The sequence below is a fragment of the Octodon degus genome, unplaced genomic scaffold (genome assembly GCF_000260255.1).
Source record: "Octodon degus isolate 3935 unplaced genomic scaffold, OctDeg1.0 scaffold00063, whole genome shotgun sequence".
In the NCBI taxonomy this organism is placed as follows: Eukaryota; Metazoa; Chordata; class Mammalia; order Rodentia; family Octodontidae; genus Octodon; species Octodon degus.
In genome coordinates, this window is record NW_004524639.1 from 3,800,559 (window position 1) to 3,823,823 (window position 23,265).

The window sequence follows — 23,265 nt, forward strand, 5'->3', positions numbered from 1 at the left end:
TTTGTACTAATATTGTTTAGATAAGCGATCATGTCTGCATCTCGTCCTCTGAATAACTACTACAAAGACAACAATATGCAAAGTATTAATTATTGTAACTGTCCTACTAACCTGTTTTGAAACTGTCTCATTGCTATTTTATCTTTTTTCTCATTAGAATGAATTTTAAAAACTGGCTTGGTTGCAAGGAAAAAAGTCCCAGTGTAGGAAAGCCAGTTAGATGGAGAAGGCTGAAGTTCTCATTTACAAAATTGCCCGAGTGAAGCCTTCAACACAATAAAGAAAGGCACAGCAGCCTTTGAGAATTGCCTGATAAGACTCACAGTTTCTAGAAGGAATGTTGGGAAGACGTTGTGGGGTGCTATTTTGTAGCATTTGTGCAGAAAATATCTACCTTATCAGCAAACAAACATTTCAGTGGAAGATCTAGTTCAATTGAGTTGATTCTGTGTTTCAATTTAGGAGAGAAACAGAAATGAAAGTATGAAGAAAAAACTTGATCTATGAGGTGGCACCCACCCACCTTGTGGTCTGAGCTTGTGGTCTGTTGGCACAAGGAAGATCCATTAGATTGGTTAGGAGATGTTAACAGAACTTTGCTGAACAATTTGTTAAACAGTATTGGGAAATGCTAGCTTAAACATGTAGGTAAGTTTCTTTACTGGAGGACATGTGAGAACCTGTATCATGCTCTCCTGTGCTGTCAGTGTCCAAGAGAGGAATACAGCGTGTGATGTCTAAACATTTGACCACGATGCATAATGCTTGAGAATCCTCCCAGAGCTAATGGCCTCTGGTCCACTCTCTGAAAACAGCTGGGCTAAAAGATCTCGAAGGGTCTTTCTACTTCATAATTAACTCTCCATGGTATGTCTGCACATGTATAAATATCTCCAGTGTAGTACATTCTGACCTTACTAATTCTGAATTCTTGATCATTTCATGAAAAGGTCTGCATTTTTCTTAACAAAAAATAAGTTCAGGACTATGTCTAGTTATTGCTGCTTTTAAATGTTCATGATTGACACTTCTGTGATATGTATACTCAGTAATATGGGGCCATTATGAATTACCATTTTCCCCAAATATATAATTTAGTTCATTAGAATTAATCATGCCCCTCAACTTCTCCCTCTCTTTTAATATGAGTTATTGAGGATTGACTGAAAAAGACGTCTATGCAAATACTGGCTATTCATCTGCATGTTTTGAATATGTACATGCATATGTCATTATGTGTGAGTATAGAAACATGCTAAGCCTTCTTTTCCCTGGGCTTTAAAGGGTGCCTTTTTCTTGATTTTGAGTATGTATCCCGTATACAGAGCTGAGGAAAAACTTAACTGACCCTCTAACTTCCTCTTCTATACACAAATAACCTTAAAAAACATAAAAGCTTCCTTTTTATATAATACTCCATATGTTCAAAAGCTTGAATAATTTTGTAGTCAGGCTAGGGCTGTAGCTCAGCAGTACGATACTTGCCTAGCATAGAGGAGGGCCTGAGAATTCAGCACATGAGAAAAAAAAAGTTGGGAGGTCTGGCTCATGCACCGTATCCATCCTCATCTTAACCCAAAGGGGGAGCTCCAGCAGACAGAAGAAATCTCTTGAACATCTTGCAGTCTAGTTTTGGCACTGTGACTGGGAAGGTGGAGTGGGTGGTGAAGTACGTGATTGGTGAGAAGCTTTTATGGGAGGAGCAATGCAATGAAATTGCCTTCTCCAACAGTGCACTTCCTTCAGTTGCTTGGAGCTCGTCAGGTAAGCTGGGGCTTAGGGTGCCTTCTGCTCAGTCTGGGTAACAGATTTACTGATCTTAGGTTGAATATCTGAAGGAAGCTGCTTAGGACCTTAAAGTAAAAGAGGTAAAGTGGGTTGGGGAGGATTTAACTTTATTTAGTTCAACTCACCAGGGCAGAACAGATAAGAAGAGGGGTTGCCGGATAAAATACTGTATGGACTATACTTTCACTTGAAAAAATTCATTGTTTATGTGAGATTCAAGTTTAATTGGGAATTCCATATTTATATTTGATAAATCTGACATCTCTAGATAGGATTCTAAGCAGATTTTAAGCAGAAGCCCATGGCAGGAAGAAAGGGTACAAGCAGCTGGCGTCCTTTGTGTCCTGGCTTATAAATTGCTGTGGTAGATGCTGGAAGGGGTGTCCAGAGAAGGAGTCCAGAGAACCGCTAGGGCAGGAAATCTGACTGGACAGGCCACAGAGTGACATCCCTTTTGCTTCTTTCATATCGCTACCTATGTAGTAAGTGGCTTTCTGTTTGCATGACTTTTATGTATGTTTTATTTCTTTGAATGACAAAATGAATGACATTATTTTTCTCTCCTTTTTCTGTGTTTAATGCCATTTTATGTTAGCTGTAAAGGTAGTTTATATGAATACTTACTATGAAGAATGTCTTTTGACTTTAGGAAATGTAGAAACAATGTGCCCCATTGTGTTTGGGACTTTAATTTTGTTGGGGGGGGCTGTTTTGTAAACAGAGATGATGCTTTCTTGATAAGACAATTATTGACCCAACATTCAGTTAATAATTTTCTATAGCTCTTGAAGGCACTTGATTAGAGCAAGGGAAAAAGTGTACATGTGGGGTGGAGGGGCTGGAGTTAGCTTGAGCCATTGGTCAAGGAGATTTGCTTTCTCAGTGAACAGCAACTAAGATTTCCAATGTTATTTGGTCCTCAAAAATTTTCAGTGAAAACTTTACAGGACGTGCTTAATGTAAAAGTAAATCTTTAATGTGGCTGAAGCTGACCGTGGGCAGAACATGTTTCCTGTAAGTTACTGTGTGCAGTAGAGATCCACAAGAAGCCTCTACGTGCTGGGATTTTCCAAAAGCCAAGAGTTCTACCTTTGTCTAAGTAGCTTCAGGGAATTTGACCTCCAGCTTGTTCTGAGAAATTCTGGGTGGAGGTGGGGCAGTTGGAGAAGCAGTTCATTGTAAACTGACCCTGGAAATGCAGGGCTTCTTTGGGCTGGTCCAGGTGCTCATTAGATATGGATCTGCTGCTGGTTTTTAAGTGAGCCACTGGGGCCTCACGTCCAGGGAACTCGCCTGGCCAGAGACCCCTAGATTTAGATTAGGGTGTGACTCATGGCTTTACATCACTTTTGGTTGACTAACAGCAAATTGCCAGGATTTTTCAGGCATGATGGTCACGTTTTCCTCAGAGCGTATAGTCGCAGCAAAAAAAGTTCCAAATTTGCTGTTTACTTGACCTGAATAATATAATGGTTCAGTGGGAAGAAACATTGAGGAATAGCCTCAGTTATATGTTCTTTTCATGAAGGGAGAAGATTTTATGAGAGGAAATATCAAGAGAAGCAGATGTGCCTTGTAAAAGTCTTCTCACAAAGTTCAACAAACTTTTGTGGTATGGCTGCTGTGCGCCAGTCACAGACATCCCTGCAGAAGATAAGAGCTCTATCTTTAGGTGGACTTAAAGTTTAATAGGCAAGATAAGCAGGCACACAATTTATTGATGTCTTTGTTAGGTGCTGTGATGATACAGAGTACAGGAGCAGTTAGAGATACAAAGCAGGAAGAGAAAATGGGGCCTAAGGGCATGGCTTCGAGAAAATTTTTATGTAGGAAGTCATTTGAACTGAGAGTCCATGTTGGATAGTGCGAGCCTGGAAAGATGGCTGTTGTGTTTCTTGTGCTGCTTGAGGATTAGGACAAGCCACTTCATCCCTTTGGCCTTCACTTTTTTTTTCTGTCAGATAGAGGTGCACAAGCTGTTCCTTAAAATCCGGTTCAGCCCTAAAATGTTTCAATTGTGGAAATCAAATTATCTTAGTAGGGTATTGGAGAACAACGGTGTGATTGTTGAGCCTAATCCTCCCTTCGCATTTTTAAGGTCACAGATGGAGAGCCCTCTGGAGGCAGATAGGCAAGCGCATTCTCTCGTCCCAGTTTCTTGCCTATTCAAAGGATGGCTGGTTTGCGCTAAAGCCTTTGCTCCTGTGTATGTGTGTATGGTTTTTTTTTGTTTTTGTTTTTTTTTTAAGAAAATGGAGTTCCAACAGTGTGAGGAAGGGGATTGCATGCTGACTGCAATGGTATGGAACATTTGACTGGCCCACTCCATGGGGGTCTGGGTTCAGCCTCATTATTTTTGCCTTCAGTGTATTCAGGAAATGGTTTATTAAGTAAAATAAATTGATATGCAGAATTGTAAGATTTTTGTGCATGATATTAATCCTTATTGATGATACAATACTTGGAAGCCAAAATGATGCAGATTCTACCCATTTTTGTAAAGACAGGTCTAACATAGAAAGGGGAAATTTTCCCAAAGTGTACCGATATCTGGCTAATATTCAATATATGTTAATGTTGACTCCTTTTTGGCTCTTTTCAGGGTTTTCCTACATTTTAACAGGCTGGTGATGGCTGCAGGAACCAGGCAACCTAATGTCTATGATTTGCAATTCTAAAATCACAGTTACTTCCTCTGAGAAGCCATGTCTATGAACACATATTATGCAGGGCAACATCATCAGTAGGATTTTTCATTTAATACATGATCATTAGAATGAAATACCAATATTTTCTTCATAAAACAAATCATCCGTGTGGTATGTTTAACATTCTAACACTATGTAGTCTGGAAGATCAATGAGATTATTTCTTCAATAGGGTAATCCAGTTATAATTGTATTTTGAGAGAAGTTATTTTGGGATTTTTTTTTTGCCCTGTAACTCCAAATGTATTTGAAGAAGCAAGCCTTTCTGCAAGCAGCTGTTTTTGTTAAGATACTGTGACTGAAAAGAGTAGTTTTCAGCTTCCTAGGGTCCTTTTCTTATTTTGATGGATGGTAGAGCTTTCTCATGAACATAAAAAGTACTTTTCACAGGTTTTTCTACCATCAAGTGCATGGGAAGTTGTGTTATCTGACAGACTCTGACTCATAATTCTCAAGATATAGGTGGGATTTGAATCACTACAATGCTACTTTTCTCTCTCAGTCAAAGGCTTTGTGTTCATTGTGAAAAGCCTGAAAGTAGGAAAAAGGCAATAGATTGAATTTGGGAGGTTTTATAAATGCTCTGCAACTTTTTCCTTTGTCTGTTATCAACTTTTTGATGCAGATGTAGTTCAGAAGTGTCATTGGCCATCCCCCCTCCTGCTGCTTTTTGGCTGCATTTTCAAAGGCATTAAATGGGAAAAGGGAACTGGAAGATTCATAGGTGTAGGACCACTTATTTCAGTAGAGAACTACTTTCCTATTGAATCACTATTTTTTTTACTCAACACAGTGAAAAACCAAATGAGAGTGACATATTTTTAAGACTAACAGGAAACTGCAGAGGAGAGCTACTGAGGCAAGCATCAATGAGCCTATACTGTAGTATTTTAAATTTTCTTTAATTTGGTGTATATGGAAGGAAAAGGGAGAGTATTTTCATGACTTATGTGAATAGACCAGTTGCTGCAGTTTTAGGAACATAGCCTGCTGAACCAAATGAAAGTGAGTGTCACAGACATAACTTCTGAAGACTCCTTTATGACACGGGTCTATATTTTGCACTAGTACATGGAAAATATTAGATTCAAAGAAGGATGGCTTGGAGCACCATTGACTTGCTGGGGAAATCTGAGGGGTTATTTTTATTCAGGCCCAAGATAGTTTCTGGCTTGTTACAAATTCAGTGTGATAGAGTATCTTGTCCACTTACCCTTGTGGTACTTAGCTGGCCAAAGGAAATCATTGGAACCATTGTAGTCGCATTCCTTGTTTTTCCAAAGGTCAAGAATCATAGAAAATTACCTATTCCACTGGGACAATCCTGACCCCACCGAACCTTGCTTTATAGTCCTTATCTCCTCAGATGAAATGCATCAAATGTCAGAACCAAAATCCCCCCCCATATGCCAATTAAAATATCTTGGCCTATAACTAAATTTGGGTCTCTTGAAGAATGCATCCTATCAAGTGGAGGTTTATCATCACCAAGTATTGGGCATATAAATTCATTATTGTGTTCAATAGTTATTTTGAAAAAGCACCATGGTCTTAGTGTTCTTTGTAACGTATTCCATAGATAACATACATATTAAATTACTTGGTCTCTTCATCTATTGTTTGGATAGAAAGTGCAGATTTTTTATTTTATATGCTTTCTTTACAATAAGCTGCAGTTTCTGATAAGGTAGCATCACTACATTTGCATTGTTATAGCATTAAATTATGGATTCTATCATTCAAAAAAGAATGATTTATAAATCAAGTAAAATCTCATAACTAAGATGAATAAGTTTCCTGAAATCTCATGCTACTTCATATTCCATGCTTTAGTTTCATAGCCCAACTTAATGTAATTTGTAAAGTACATTTTTTTCTGTTTCTGTGTACTGATTTTGCTTTGCAAAAATCTCATTAGTTTTCCAAGAAAAAGCTTAAGAAAAGTTGCTATATTTAAGGGACAGTGACATAAAAGCAAAAAGGTATGTTCAATTTTTTTCCTATGGAATGGTTAAAAAAAACTGCAGAGTACAGTATGTTTGCTCCCTCTCCTCTTTCTCTCTGACTGCATTAATGTAACTGATATTAAAACTCTATAAATTATTACAAATGATGAACTCCCAATTGTTAGTTTTTGTTTTAAACTGATCTATTGTTTGAAATTCTTGAATATGAAAATTCTTTTATAGAGGAAATTTTAGTTTGTTTTGTTTTTTGGGGGGAGGGGTACAGTTTGCCTTTATAGTTGTGTGTGTGCTAATTGTTTCATCAAAACTATCTAGGTGACTTTGAAATCATGCTCTACAGCTAGCTGATATATTTTCTCATTGCTGCTTGTAAATGCCCTCAAAGCATGGGGATTGGTGCAACAGCCCTGAGTGTGAATGTGTAGCAAAATGAAACATAGAGGAGAAGGAAGCAGTAGATATTCAGACCTGGTTACAAAATCTCCCACTGCAGCTGCAACTGATCATGAAAAATCCTGCAAGTCAGAAGAGAAGTCAGAGTAGAGATAGAGATTTAATATCTGGACAAATACAGGGCTGTATGAAACTTTGAAACAGCTCCATTTCTTCATGGAAGACAGATGAGAGAAGAGAGCAAAGCATTTAAACTTGAGCATTGGGAAATCTTTAATGTTGTGGGGTAGGATGAGGAGGAAGCTCAAAGTAGAAGTATAAATTAGCATGCTTGGGCCGGGGATATAGCTCAACGGTTTAAGTGGCTTCTGGTAAGTACATAGTGCTGAGTTCCATCCCCAGTACCACTAAATAAATAAATAAACAAACAAATAAGCAAGCGAGTACACAAGCAAGCATGCATGGAACTAGAAGTTACTGTGTGCCATGCCTCCTCAGGGTCAATGAATTTTAAGACAAAAGACTTAAGTTATGTGGGTGGAGGCTTGAGCATCTAGACATTCCAATCCCTGTTACTGTCTTTGCCCAAGATATGACAGATATGGGCCAGCCAGATAGCTCAGTGGATTAAAGTGCCTGCTTAGGCAGAGCAGGGACTGTGGTTCGATCCCTGGGCTGCCATGCTGGCCCTGTCCCCAGGGCACACTGAGCTGGCAATTGAGACTGGGCATGGTGGCACACGCCTGTAATCCCAGTGGTTGGGAGGCTGAAAAACAGGAAGGATCACTACAAGTCTGATCTGTGTAGTGAGACCCTGTAGACCCTGTACTAAATATGTTTTTAAAAAAAGATAAAACAGATGTGAACTAAATCTTTTTTCCAGTAGATGTATATACTCATAGGTGAAGTCTTCCATTTCTGTACCTTTTTTGCACATGCCTATTTCCTTAAAGGTGCTGGAATTATCCAACTGTTTCTTAGTTTTACTATATGCATTTAGGAGGTTGAGGTTAATACTACTCACTGTTTCTACCTATAAAGTCTTTTCTAAGGATTTACAAAGACATAAAGTTACATTGAAAGATTCAGTTTTGTATGGTTTTTAATTTAATTAATAAAAAGTTAAAGGCATTTGCAGTAGTGGATGCCTGCCATCCCAGCACTTCGGAAGAATGAGGCAGAAGGATGGCAAGTGTAAATCTGAGCTGGGCACCTTAATGAAACTCTGTCTCAAAATATTAAATAGGGCTAGAGCTGTAGTTTAGGGAGAAAAAACACAAGCTCAAGAGAAAAATGACAGGGCATCTTAATTTCTTAGACTAAATTTTAGGTTATACTCAGATTCTTACCAGGGGAGATAAAACAATAGAACCACCTGGTCTGAGCGACTGAATGTTTAAACAGGTACATGGAGTACAGTTGAATGTGAGGCATAACTTTTAATGTTCTGTAGCACAATAGGGTGATTATGATTGACCAATTAATTGTATAGTTCAATAATGAAAGAGATTTCAAATGTTCACAGCACAAAAAAAGACATGTTTAAGCTGATAGACCAATTACTTTGATCTGATCATTGTAGTTGTATACATAAATGGAAATATCACACTATATGTCATAAACATGTACAATTGTATAGTGAAAAACACTTTAAGCATGTTAGCATGTAGGTGACACCAAGGATATATTTGATTCCATGGAACTAACATGTTATCAGTTATCATAAATCAGTTATTTTAAAAGCACTTAAATCATCAAAAAAAACATTCAGAGTTCTGAAAATCCTATACTTGGTCTCAAATATCCAGGTAACTGAAGGCTATTACTTCTGGTACCCCAAAACCAAACCAACTTGGCTGCAAGATGTGGGAATTCATTCTTAAGTAGCACATGTCAGTGCTAACCAGATCTCAGATACTGCTCACATTCTATAGGTTGAGATAGAGCTTTGAAAACCGAGATTGTTCCAATTAATAGAAATGAGTATCCTCAGTGTCACTTGGGCAGATATCATTTCAACCAGTCAATTCCTGTGTTGAATAGATTTGCGAAAATTAGCATTTTTGTATTTCCTGTTATCTTAAAACAATGTAAACATGCAATTTTTGGTCATCCTGTATTTAAATAATTGGACCCATAAATGGATAATTGTACATGTTGGCTGAAATTCTGAGTTATTTAATTTAAATGTGTGAATTTATAGCTCACATTGATTTTTTTTCAAATTTGTAATTCTTAAATTTTATGATATGCTATTCCTAATATTTTGCATTATGAATGTAAATTTGGTGCATATCAAAATAGAGCAGAGTAGCAAAGAGAAGGTCCAGAATAAGACTAACTGGGTTGGAGTTCTAGTTTTGTCACGTTTTTAGCTATGTGCCTATAGGCAAGACACTTAGCCTCTTTCAATCTGAATTTCCTCACTTGCATGAAGATCATAAGAGTATCAGTTTTACAGGTTTGTTATGGTGTTTAGATAAACTAATTCATACAAAGGACTTTGTGACAGTTCTTGGCCCATGATAAGAGTATAACAAGTAAATTCTTATGTTAATCCTTGCTGATCTTTAGAAACACTAAGTGAGAACTTGGCTTATTTTTTACTATTAGGGTCGGTGTACTCGAGAGAACTGCAAGTACCTTCACCCTCCTCCACACTTAAAAACGCAGCTGGAGATTAATGGACGCAACAATCTGATCCAACAGAAGACTGCAGCAGCCATGTTCACCCAGCAGATGCAGCTTATGCTCCAAAACGCTCAAATGTCATCCCTTGTAAGTCACAGCCCTGTCCTTGAAAATTGCCAATGTGTTCTAGGAGGAGTTTTGTTCTGTTTTGCTTTTGTGGTGCTGGGGACCAAACCCAGGGCCTCGCACATACTAGGCAAGTGCATCACCAGTGAGCTATACCCTGAGGCCAGGGACTTTTATTAAAAGCATATTTATTTACATTGGAATAACCTTGCAGAGCCTTGAGGAGGTTAGTTACTATAGGATTTAGGACGCAGCTCATATGTTAATTGACACTTCAGAGCTGTGCTCGTGAAGGCAGCAATCAGGTGTGTTAGATTGAAAACCTGGTTACATTTATGCATGAGTTCAGTTTCTGGAAGAATATTAATAAAGGAGCAGGAGCATTTTAACATAAGAAGGTTAGACTATTATATGAAAGCCTTTGGTTTTCAGGACGTTAATTTGAATAAAATTCTCTGTTATCTTTGATAGTTTTGTTGTTGCTTTTTACTAAAGTTTTTTATTGCAAAATAAGATTTATTAGAAAAATTCCAAAAGCCTTACAGAGTTCTCATATTACACCTTACCCAGTTCCCCCACTTGTTTTTGCTTGCTTCTGTTTTTGCTTTTGCAGCGCTGGGAATCGGCCTTCCATGTGCTAGGAAAATGCTCTACAGAGGATCTATCCACAGACCTCCCTCTCAGTTAACAGTGACTTATTTCTGATTTGTCTGAGCCAAGAAGCTGATGCACACATATTACTATGAACTTTACTCAGACTTTACCTGATTTTCTATTAATATGACTTTTCTATGCAGTGTGCAGTCCAGGGCACCAGGGTGCATTTACTTGAATTCTCTCCCCTCTCTCTGGTCTGTGAGTGTTTCTCAGTTGTTGTTATCTATTTCCTGTAGCCTTAACATTATTGAAGAACACTGGCTGGGTGTTTGATGGTGATTATACCTTAATCTCAAGGTAGACTTTGTATTTGCAGAAATTCATGAGTTTATCATATCATTCTAGACAAGTCTCTATTAGTTTTATCCATCTGTGAATTTCAGTGAATCATTTCAAAAGCGATTAAGTTATATTTGTTAATGTTGCCCATTGAGAATTCATCATGTCCTGATACTTTCAAATGTGAGCTTGCATTCTGGCTCGACACTTCTTGGAGAGAATTGAAAACTGTCCCCTTGCTGTTGCTGTTCTTCAGGCCTCAAATTTAGCTGAATGTTGTCTCATTCTAATTCTAGCCAGCCTACTTCTTTTAAACTGTTAAAAAGATAGATCTGAAAGAGCTGTGTTAACTTTATTTGTTGCCATTTCATCAATGCTAGGTAATAAAAGCAGTGAAAGCTAGAAGCTTTAAATGATGTTTTGATGTATTGAAAATGGAGTAGGACAGTCAGCTCTCAGCAAAGTCTATGTTATTAGAAAATTGACTCTCAGAATTCAAGGAAGTCATCATTGAGCCAGCTGTCTTTGAGCAGCATAACTGTGTCCATAAACTGCAGGTGTGAGTAATGATAAGTCACTATAGTTCTGCAGCATGATAGATACACTTCTTCCAGAATGTTTAGACAGTTTTACTTAAAATAAATGCATTTCATGTTCTTTCCTAGTTTACCCAAAACATTTTCATTAGAACTCAGTGCTGATTAGTTACATGGATAAATTAGATTCCAGGTTACCAATACACTTGCCAGAGGTCCTCTTTGACTTCCAGTAATACTTTATATGGTCACATTCCTTGTTGATTTCCTGAGGTTTCACATGCTGGAAGATCACAATTCCTCCATACCTATAAGGGAATAGTGAAAAGACTTGTAGATAATGAAAATAATATGAAAAAAACCCATAGAGGTGTGAATGTGCTTGGTGAATACAGAAAGTTGTACAGAAAATGTAACACATAGGGAAAAAACTAAGAGACGTTTTACTTTTTGCCCACTTTCTTAAGGTATGGTTGACAAAGTATATCCATTCAAAGTGTGTTGGGCTGGCAAGATAGCTCAGTGGACTAAGCACCTGCTTAGGCAAGAGCAGGGACTGGGGTTTGGTCCCCAGTGCCACAGGCTGTGCAGGCCAGCAAGACTCAGCATAGTGGTGCACACATGTAGTCCCAGTCATGGGGAGGCTGAAAACAGGAGGATCACTACAAGTCCAAGCTGTGTAGTGAGACTCTGTACCAAATACATAAATAAGTATAAGTAAATAAAGTGTGCAGTGTGATGATTTGAGGTATGTATGCATTGTAAAATGAGACAATATGGATTAACCTGGCGAATTTTACGCTTAGTGAAATAGGCTAGATATGGAAAGATAAATACTGCATGATCTCATGTATATGTAGAATCTTGAAAAAGTTGAGTTCACAGGGACAAAGAATAAAAGGGTGGTGGTTAAGGGGAAAGGGAAAGTTAACGAGAGGTAATTATAAGAAGGGATCATTTAACTCACCATTACTACTCTCAGCCTCTCATTAGATGTCTCAGTTTCAAATGGAGCAAGAAATAGGAGTAAGATCTTATTGTCAAATACCTGAGCCAAGGTTGTCCTACAATGCTAAAGCATATATCTTTTCAAAGCTCAAGTGCCAACTTCAGGGCGCCGGCAAAATGCCCTGGCTCGGTGAGTCAGGGTGAGCAGGCATGTGTAACCTGCAGCCTGTGAGCTGGGCACACCTGTCTTGCCTGGGACCTGTTGACGGAAGAAGAATTATCTTGAGCTGCGTAGAAATTATATAATGTAAAATTAATATACATCTGTAGTAAAACATTGTTTTAAGAATGTTTTTACTATGTACTAGAGTAGAAGTAGAAAAGGAAGTCAAGAACGCTGTTTCTGTTCGGGTTCTGCTAGAATGGCTCCATTCCAAGTGTTGGTCCCGCGTGCATTATTGATCATGCTGAATCACACAGGGAGTGGCTTTCATAGAATCCAATAAGAAATTCATTGAGTTTTCTAGCCTCGTGTGCTTTCTAATTCAATTCTAGATGCTTTCATTAACAGAAGAAATTTCCTTTTTTTCTTCTCTCCAGCAAGGGTAATTTCAGATTTCAGACTGTGGAAAATAACTAATATGACTCACAGGAGTATAGTTTGTTTTATGGTGTGTCACAAGACACAAGGCATTGCTTAGAAGACCCCATGGAACAATTAGAAATTGCTTCTCTGTCTCCTAGATTATTTAACAACAGCTGTTGTGATGTGATAAATTGATAAAAGATTAATTTCTGCAATTACATATACAGAAATCTAACCCTGAGATCTTGATATGCTCCTCCTTTATGGCCTGGAAAGCTGCTTTGTGTTAGAATTGAACTCGTGGGAGCAATTTTAAATGGCATTTATCTGCCTTATCTGGAAGAAATCTCTTTCTTATGGGTCCTGACCATGATATGATTACAGAAAAAAATGAAAAAAAATGCATAATTTTACTTAATTTCCCTGGTACTTACTCTCCTCTAAACAACTACAGTACACTTTATCTTTTAATCACACCACTCACCAGTAATCCTGTACTTGTCCTTAGAATTGTCAAGCTTTTGTTTAAAGTATTTCCAGTCCTTGTATTTCTGTGCTTGCACATTAAGACCCATTTGTATCAGTGGCTCGAACTTCTGGTCTTTCCACAAAGCATACTTTGGTCTGTTTCTAGGATACCAGAAGAGTACATCTGCCTTTGCAAAATTGAATATAGTTTGCTTATTATAAGCCCTTAGATAAAAGGAATGTCAAATGAAATGGTAGCTAGAGAGCAGATTCTGTGCAGGGTGACTGAACAATGAATAACAGCCACACCTAGTCACCTAGTCAATTTTGGTAGAATGCTTGCTGTACTAAGTTTATTCGCTGTACTTAACAGGTCTGTTTTGCCATTTGCTCGGGGAAAATTCTACCTCTGAAAGCTTTTTGTTGGCCTTATTAAGGAAGTTTAACAAATGAAACAAAAGATGTGACTCCATAGTATTTTTCACAAACTGTTCCTGGGGATGTGTGAAAATCTTTTTCCTTGGCAGAGGATACACGAAACAGTGATAAACAAAACCAATGTTTGACAGTCTTATCATTTTTTTTGGTGGGGGGCAGAACTGGGAATTGAACTCAGGCCCTTGCACTTGCCAGACAAGAGCTTATTCTACTGAGCCATCTCCCCCAGCCCCCAACGGCCCCCGACAGTCTTATCTATAACAAATATTTTTTTCTCATGCAGATCATTCTCAAATAGGTGGGTGTCATTTAGTGGTTTGTCACTGAGTTTCCAGGAGATGTGTAAAAGCCTGTGGTTGCCCCACCACCTGGCTATCTTAAAATTGTCCCCTTAACATTCCTACTTTGCCTTGATAGGATTTAAGGATTTGTTCCATGATTATTTGAGCCATTATTCATGCAATCTTGTCTCTTGAACTGCTATGTGAATACCAATCCCATTAACAATTCATTTGTTCCCCGGAGCCTCACTGTTTGTGATAAGAAGTTACATTTTTACCACCTGATCTCTCTTGTGTGTGGTGTATGAGAAAGCTGTCCATGGATAAATGGATTAGAATCATAGTTACCAGATACTGGGGAGGGGACTGGAGATGAGCTGAGAGTTTAGTTGATGGGCACAAGTTTATGATTAGATAAGACAAATAAGTTCTGAAGTTCCAGCCCATTGTAGGATGACCGTAATCAACGATAAGGTAACGTATATTTCAAAATAGCTAGGCGAGGGGCTTTCAAATACTCTCACTGCAAAGAAATGATCATTGAAGTGACAGTTCTGCTAGTTTTTCTGTTTTGATCACTGATAAGCATATATTATATATGTCATAATTATATATTATATATATTTTTATATATTATATAATACATAGTAAATGCACTTAACATATCATTGCATAATATATTACATGTGTTACACAGGTATATTATGTATTCATGTGGCATGTAACCATAAACCTATACAATTTGCATTTCTTTCTTTCTTTTTTCTTGCCGAACTGGGGATTGTATATGTTGTTCCCCGGCCAACATATACAATTATGTGTCAATTCTAAAATTTTCTTTAAAATCTTAAAAGCTAGTGACTTTGATTTCTAGTATCATGAAACTATTTTTCATAACTTTTTATTGGTACCTTCTTTTACTAATAATATGGGCATTCCAATTAAATATATGTGATATATATGTAAAATACACTGTACTTTTTATACCATTGGATCTAATATTTCAGATCTTTATCCAAAGAAATTTGCTGAAGGCCATATACTTAAGGCTTTCCTCAGTTAAAAAACTTAGGGCTGCAAATGTAGCTCACTTTTCTCATATGCACAAGGCCCTGGAATTTTTTTTTTTTTTTCGGAACCAGGGATTGAACTCAGGCCCTTGTGCTTGCCAGGGAAGCACTTATTCCACTGAGCCATCTCCCTGGCCCCACCAAGGCCCTGGTTTCTGTGCTTTGTTTTTTCTGTATTTAGTACATGGTCTACAGGGACTCACTACATAGACTAGATTCATAGTTATCCTCATATTATCAGCTTCCAAAGTCCTGGGATTACAGGTACAAGCCACCACGCCCAGTCTCAGTGCTGTCTCAATGTGCCATGGGCAGGACCAGCATGGCTGCTGCGCTCTGCCTAAGCAGGCACTTTAGTCTGCTGAGCTATCAGGCCGGCCCCTGTATGCTTCTTTCTTTCTTTCTTTCTTTCTTTCTTTCTTTCTTTCTTTCTTTCTTTCTTTCTTTCTTTCTTTTCTCTCTCTCTCTCTCTCTCTCTCTCTCTCTCTCTCTCTCTCTCTCTCTCTCTCTCTCTCTTTCTTTCTTTTTTTGTATTTTAGGGAAGGGTCTACAGGGTGTTCAGCGTCTCACTACTAGAGCAGACTCGTAGTGATCCGCCTGTATACAGCCTCCCAAGAGCTGGAATTACAGGTGTGCGCCACAACGCCCAATCTCAATTGCCATCTCAGTGCGCCTCGAGGGTGGGGCTGGCACAGCAGGCCTGGGGAACGAACCCCAGGCCCCTTCATAAGCACTTTAATCCCCTGTATGCTTAATGCCACAATAGAAGAGGAAAAGAAAGAAGATAAGTAAATAGATATTTATTCAATCTCTTTACCAGTACTTTTGAAACTTTTGTTTGTCCTGCATAGTGATTTTTTTTTTTTTTTTGTGGAACCAGGGCTTGAACTCAGGCCAGGCAAGCATTTATTCTACTGAGCTATCTCCCCGGCCCTTTTTGTGTGTGGGGGGGGGGAGGGTCTACAGGGTGTTCAGGGTCTCACTACTAGATTGGACTCATTTTGATCCGCCTGTCCACAGCCTCCCAAGAGCTGGGATTACAGGTGTGCGCTATCACGCCCAGTCTCAACTCCTGTCTCAGCACACCTCTCGGAGTGGGGCTGGCATGGCAGGTCCATCAAATCCCTGGCCCCTGTCCCTGCTTGCAGGCACTTTAATCTGCTGAACTATTTGGTCAGCCCTTGTGATTTTTGAATTAATTTTTTTTCATTTGGTAAGCCAAAAGTTAATGTTTAAGAAATTCTTTTTGCTGAATTCAATGAATATTAACTGTGCCTATATTTTACAGCAGGCATTATGTGGAAAAGGGGCGGGTTAAAAATGAAAAACATGAAACAGTCTCTGTCCTCTAGGAATTTATCATCTAACATTAGTGAGGTGCTAAATAAACATTTTTCCGATCTGCTTAATTTCTGGTTTGCATCTGATCCTAGATATTTCAGTAGCTTTGGACTTCCTTCTGACAATAGAATTGCCCTCCTAATAGCTGTTCAAGATTTTTAGTTTCTGTTCTTCTGGTGGTGGTATTGGTGGTGATGGTGGTATGTTCAGTCTCTGATATTTCACCTCGTAGCACTCTTTCATGCTGGGCTTGCGTTGGCATGTTTACTCTCCAGCGCTCTTGTGATTTCTTTGCTCTGTTCAGCTCTTCCTGTCCATTCCCCACCCATGTTATGTTTCTGGCACTTTTGTTAAAAATTGAAAAACAACTTGACTTTTTTTAAAAAACAACTTTATTAAAAAAAAAAAAGGAACTGAGATAGGGTCTTGCCAAATTGCACAGGTAGGACTTGAACTCTCATTCCCCCTCCCTCTGTATCCTTCAGTATTGGAATAATAATCCTGTACCATTGTGGCCACCTAATTGTCTTTTACTTTTAGTTATTTTTGCAGCTGACCTTTCATACAAAGCAGTGATTATGAAAGGAACTTAAATTTTTGTCTTACTCAGTAAACATGTCAATTGACATAAAGTTATGAGGGACTCAATAAATGTCAAAGATTGGTCTTTAAAAAAAAACAACTTTATTGGGATATGACTGACACAAAAAGCTATGTACATTCAGTGTTTACAGTCGACAAGCTTGAAGACAAGCATACATACACCTGTGAAACACAATTCTGGCCACAACCTTTATTTTTTTTTAATTTCCTTTCCTACTGGAATGGTAAAGTTAATGGAATTGTCACCAGAAAGTAACGTCTAGATCAATTCTTGTTCATGTGTTAAGACAGTCCAGATTGCCTTAATTGTGTGGTCTCGAACTGCCTGCCTCAGAAAGAAGTCAAGCTCTCTTCCTCTGCTGATCTGTGGATTAGGTACTCCCTTACAGTTCCTACCTTTTGTGCCAGCTTCTCTTCTACACAATACAGGTAGACTGAAACCATTGTTCATGTACCCTTGGCATTATTCTTTACAAAACTCACAATCCCCATTACTAACCTTGAATTCTTCATCTTGTAGCTGTCTTTCTGATTGTTAGTCAGAAAAGCTAAGCCTTGGTAAGGACAATTTTTCATGTCTGACCTTTGAACTTTTCTTTCTCAGCTGTCTCTTGAATAGTAAGTTGACATAGTGACTTATTATTCATTAGCAAGTATGATTGTACATAAGCATCACTATTGGTTTGCATGTTTGTAAAGCAAACTCTCAATTACTGAGGCAGTAGTTCACTAGTCTGGAGGTTATGGGCCTCCTGTAGCCTGCCTTTTGGCCACTTCATTCGCTGTAGAGCATCACTCAGAGTGTGGAAAAATCAAGTAAAAACTGAAACAAAGATATTTCCTAGGGTTGGTAAAGTCAGATAGAAATGAAAATTTTTCATCATTTGTGCTTTTGAATTTTCTAAGGCTAGAAATTAACCTGATGATGGTAAAAGGGGCTGGCTTCCTTTTATACTTCATAAATGCTTCCAAATGAACAATAAAAAGAAAGCATTATGAGTGCTCGTAAAATTTAGGAGTGCTATGTTCCTGGTATTAAAATTGAGTTGGTAAATTGTTACCAAATGTTTACCTTAGCATGAAAAAATATGTTCAGCTGTACACTTCTGGACAGGAATTTAGAAGCAAGACAGTTGTACTTTGGACTTCAGACCAGATTGTCATTTAAGTGATGTAACATATTTAGTATTCATCCATCGATAATTGTAACTGATCTTGAATTTTACTGAGGTAGCTGCAAATAGAGCTACTCTGCTGGCAAAGCATCATGATTTATTTACCATAATAGTGAAGTTTCATTTCATTGTACTAGATTGTTCAACAACCTGTTTTTAATAAAAAATTAGCATCCCTAAAATGTGTGTAGATATTTATGTGAGGCAGTTTTCCTTCTTGTCTTTTTCATTTTTAATTTTTTTGTTTATGGGCTACAGCACTATATATATATATAGTGCTGTTCACACTACCCAAGATACTAAGCCAGTCAAGGTGTCCATCAACAGATGAATGGATATAGAGGCAATGAGTTTTTTGAGTTGCTTTATTATTCAAAGGTGCTCCAGGATTCTTTCAGACCAATATATGTTTTGCTCCTAAGTGTTTACTTTTATATAGGATTGCAGGTACTATAGCCCTACTGTTAATCATAGCACAGTGATGTATAAGTAATTAAGACTCCTAAAAGAATATTTTAGTGAATAGTTTAGTATCAATGTATAAAGCCAAGCTTCTTTTAATTACGGAATCTTACCACAAATATTAACTTCACATCAGCAGATTTGTGTCTAACTAGTGCTTTCCTATAGAAATTGGAATGTTTTGAGTTTTGGACTCCTCTAATACAGTGAACTTTTCTGTAAATGGCTAAATAGTAAATATTTTAGCATGTGTAGAACAAGGGGCATAGTTAAAGATGTTGTATAAGTCCTATGTAGCAAGAAAGAAAACAAATAACAACGCTATTTTGTGCTAGAGGTCTACTTAATTAGGAACACCATGTAATCTGTGAACAAACATTAAAAAAAATTTCATATGTGCTCACTTCAACAGCACATATATTCAAAAAAGAATTTCACATAATTTACATGTGTTACCAAGTATTTTTGTCCATAAAGTGGTTTTCAGCCATTTAAAACTGTAAAACCAAGGTCGTGTGCCCAGTGTATAGTCCATAACCTCGACACACAGTCAAGGTGTCAAGGGCCCTTAGTCTTGAGGTCAGCACAAAACATTTTGTGTATACACAAGTTCTTCTGTAGATAAATACTACAAGCTCTCATCTGACTCTCAAGAGAAGTCTTAGACTCAAAATTGGGAGCTACAGTAGGGGAGGATTTCATTAATTTTCAGGAGGCCTTTCCTGAGTGTCCGATAGTTCCTACATACTGTCTGGTCACTGGGAACACATGGGAATTCCTATCACAGGAAGTAACACAGCAGATACACTGAGGGAAAAAAATTGTCAGGTAAGTATCTTAATCATAAAAATCTCTTGTCTCCGCCATTCTTATTGTGTTACCTCTGGTCCTGGGACAAAAACACTTCTCATAGCTTCAAGTATTTAGTCAATAATTTAGGCTCAGTTTTAAATATTTGAAACATATTTAAGTGTCCAAATTATATGAGGCTATAAAGAGAAATCAGATTCAATGTATTAAGAACTGTCTTTTCTTAGGGCTACGGGTGTACCTCAGTGGTAGGCCTTTTGATTAGCATACACAGGCCCTACATTCACTCTCAGTCTCTTATAGATAGGTCCATGTTAGCGCAACTAATGTCAAGGCCTGTGATATATGGGTAGAAGCAGGATTAACTTGCTTATTAAAGTGTGATCTTGCAAACTGCTTGACTTAACCCGCAGCTGTTAGTCAGAAGCTAAGCCTTTCAGCACTTGTATTCATGAAATGGAGCAGCTACCCTAGGGCAGAGGTGGTGGTGAGAAAACAGAAATGGTGATTTGAAAATAAATGAGCAGTTCAGGAGGTCCTGCCTCCGGCCCAGAGCTATGAATAGAAGAATTTGTTACTTCTCAATAAATGTTTATAAAATGAAAATTAGACTCATGGATGAAATAGTCACAAAAGTTATGATACTAATTTTAAAATGTAGAGATAGCACAGTAGAGTTTATCATGAAATCTTCAAAAGATCTAAACATTTTCCTCAAGCTCCTTATATTTTGTATGGAGACTTCTTATTTAAAACTTCCTTGTGTATATGCATAGAGCTTATAACAAACCTAAATAGGTTGAAATACATTTCAAACAGAGCAGAAATTCACCAGGAGAATTTTCCTGCTGAGTTGCCCCCCCCCAAAAAGGGAAAAAAATACAAAATGAATTCAGAATGCCATAAAAACATTGCTTATGTCTACTTTAGGTCTAAATCTTCATTGCTCATTACTTAAATGAATTAATATTAATGTGTTGGCATTTAATAACTTATAATCTAGAAAATTCACTTCCTAGTCTTTGTTACAGTTCAGTAGTTAGTAGATATAATAATGGTTCTTTATCGGTGTTGTAAAGGCAAAAGCAAAAGTCTCCAGCAGAATGGGCTAGCAGCTACAGTGAGAAAGTTACCACAAAAGCCCAAGAGAAGACAAAGGGGAGACCATTGTGCAGTTCAAATAAGGAGTATTTGCCTTCAGAGGTTCTTGCTGATGTAGACATGATTGTGAATCACTGAATTAGTACTGTCTGCATCGTTGCCGAAGCATGCCTGGGTGGTGGTTTCCAAGAATTTTTTTTTCTTATTAAATAAAATAATGTCACATCAGCTAATTCCTGGGACTTTGCGTCTCATTTAATAAGTTTAACAGGTCCCTGTAGCCTTTTCATAGCACAAGATGGGGTTGGACAGAATCAGCCTTAGGCTATTTGTTCTGGAACCTTAAGTGCCCCTCCCCCAACCTCCATCTTTCCTGGCACCTGGAGTTGCCCTTTCCTTCTAAGGTCTTGACCACTGTGGCTTCTTATGTCACCCTGGACCTGTTCTTTGGAGACAGATTTTTTTTCAGTGCTTAATATGCCAATCAGCTGATTTGATAAATTCACCTAAGACATCATGCTAATGGGAGAGGACTGCCACCCAAACCAAGTGGAGCTTCTAACAGGAGCTTCCTGAGAAAGGCTGTGCATGTGAAATTTTAAGTAAGTGTAGACCATGATGTGGCAGGGAGACTGTGTCGCCCCTTTCAGACTCTGCAGTTCCCTGTTCTATGTGTTCAGAACTGTTCTATTAATGTGATTTACAACGTGTGGGCACAGCTTGGCAATGCAACAGATTCATGATTACTTTTTAGCTGAAGAAATAGAAAGCAAGCAAGCAAGAACACATGTGATTAGTAATACACAGTGAGACACCGCCAGTTACATAATAGCTACTGTATTCAGCCACTACTGGAAACATACAACAATTTATCAGATGGATTCATTCACTAAACTGTTAACATTCATTTTAAAAACATACTGACTATATCTGACAGCAATCATTCACTGGGTATTGGCTACTATGGGCAGATAAGGGACTTATCAAACAAATTATAATGACATTGAGAAAAGAAGATATAGGAGAAACTGGCAAGTAATACAATAAGAAGGTCAGTTATGCAGTTACAGTAATAAAGGCACTGTACATACCCAACTCTGAATCCCTGACTTTTGAAGCTATGAAAGCCACTAAGCACTCTGTCTGCATTTCTAAGGCTTTTCCTTGCAAGTTATGTTCCAATTTATATACCACATAATCCTGTAATCTTATCTCTTCTTGCCTAACAGGGGTTCTTGTAGCATTTCATGAGCCTCTTTTTGAACTGCATCATCTGACCCACTAGATAAACACAAGGCTAGGCAAGTGACATTCATTTGTGAAACAGGGCCTCTCCTTTAACAAGTAGCAAAATACAACAGCCATTCCAGTCTCATTTTAGGTAGATGGCAAGAAGTTGTTAAAGCGTATATTTTTTCTAAGGTATGCTTTTATTGTTCAGCTCCTGGCTGTCTTTCATAAATGTTGGTAAGCTAGGAAGAGGAGCAAGTACAGTGTTTGGTAGTTGGACAGGTATGACCTGCCGTAGAATAGGTGGTCTTAGAACCAAGCACTACTGATGGGGAAAGGTGGATGAAGGAGGTCCTCAGCAGTATCCGCAGTCCACCTGCATTGGCCTTGCCTGTATGACATGGGAGATCACATACGTGCTGTCACTGGTGATGCAGTTTTTAGATTTTTAAAAAGGGAAGAAAGAGAAAATACATTAGGAACAGTGAGCTTTAATTTGACAGCTTTATGATTGTTAAAATCATGTCACTTCCTCTATCAGCGTACCAATAAATATTTCTTAAAGGGATTTGTTAGTTTACGAACAACTTCTATATGGGAATAAATAAGAAAATAAAAATGTCAGTCCAAAGAAACAATTTTGGTATAACTCAGGAAATTCTGATTTTTCTGAAAGAATGCCATCTTGCATGATAAGAATCTGTTCACCTCTAACATTTTTTCTTCCCTCCTCTTTTAAACATACAGACGATTCCTGTGACTCCGTCACTCGCGGCTAGTCCTACTGTGGCTTTCAGCCCATATGTATCTCATACTGGCATGAGTCTGGTTCCAGCTGAACTTTTACCAAATACACCGGTTCTGATTTCTGGAAATCCACCTATCGCATTACAAGGAGTTCCTGGTCCAAAGCTGATGCGTTCAGATAAACTGGAGGTATTTGTGAGAAAATAGATAACTAATTCTAAAATGGATATTCCCCTTATGCATGAAGTAATATTTCTGGAATGCAATGTGTTGAGTGTTTTAAATAAGTATGCTCAAGATTTTAGCTTATGGAGTATATATAACCTGCAGTTATATCTTGTTATGAAGCATCAGTTCAGTCATGCAGTAAGCCAAATGATGTTTCTTGTTACCCAGCCACAGAACAGGCTATGCCCCAATAAATCTGGAAGGGATGGTCCATGTCCACTGATCCCAGCTCTGGGGATTACTTTGTTAGTGTGTCTCTATTCACTAGAGTTTTCAGTAAACTGAAAAACAATCAAATCAAATTCTGTACAATTACAGAACGTAAAGCTATAGGAATGCAGAATGTTAATCTCATAGTGTGTAAGCCTTTTTCTCTATTTTAAGAATGATGTACTTCATAATATCCCATAATCCCTAAAGAATCTAAAGGAAATTTCTAAAAGCTTTGTGATTTTTTGGAATTCTTCAGTTTTCCTTTAATTGTCATTCTTTGTATATTGAAATAAACAACTAATCGATTTCTTAAAAAGTCAGCTTCATTGGCAGCCTCTTAAATGCCTGGTAATGTATTGTAATGAAATCTGATTGTACATGTAATTCAAGCATGGCTCACAGTCTGGCTATGGAAAACCCCAGTGCATTACAATTTGGCCCTTAAAAAACTAATTACACTTGAGGCTTGTTTTGACTGG

General features: G+C 37.9%; 1 protein-coding gene across 4 annotated transcripts in view; it reads left to right on the forward strand.

Moving 5' to 3' along the window:
• The window catches only part of Mbnl3 (muscleblind like splicing regulator 3), a 115,994-nt gene that overhangs the window by 72,224 nt on the left and 20,505 nt on the right, over positions 1-23,265 (forward strand). For 3 of the 4 annotated variants that reach the window (XM_023718841.1, XM_023718843.1, XM_023718842.1), the window contains exons 3-4: positions 9,470-9,634; positions 22,346-22,534. In XM_023718841.1, the coding sequence (XP_023574609.1) occupies positions 9,470-9,634; positions 22,346-22,534 (354 nt within the window). Of the gene's footprint in view, positions 1-6,424; positions 6,479-9,469; positions 9,635-22,345; positions 22,535-23,265 lie in introns of those variants that run through there. The other variant, XM_023718844.1, reaches the window with a different exon arrangement.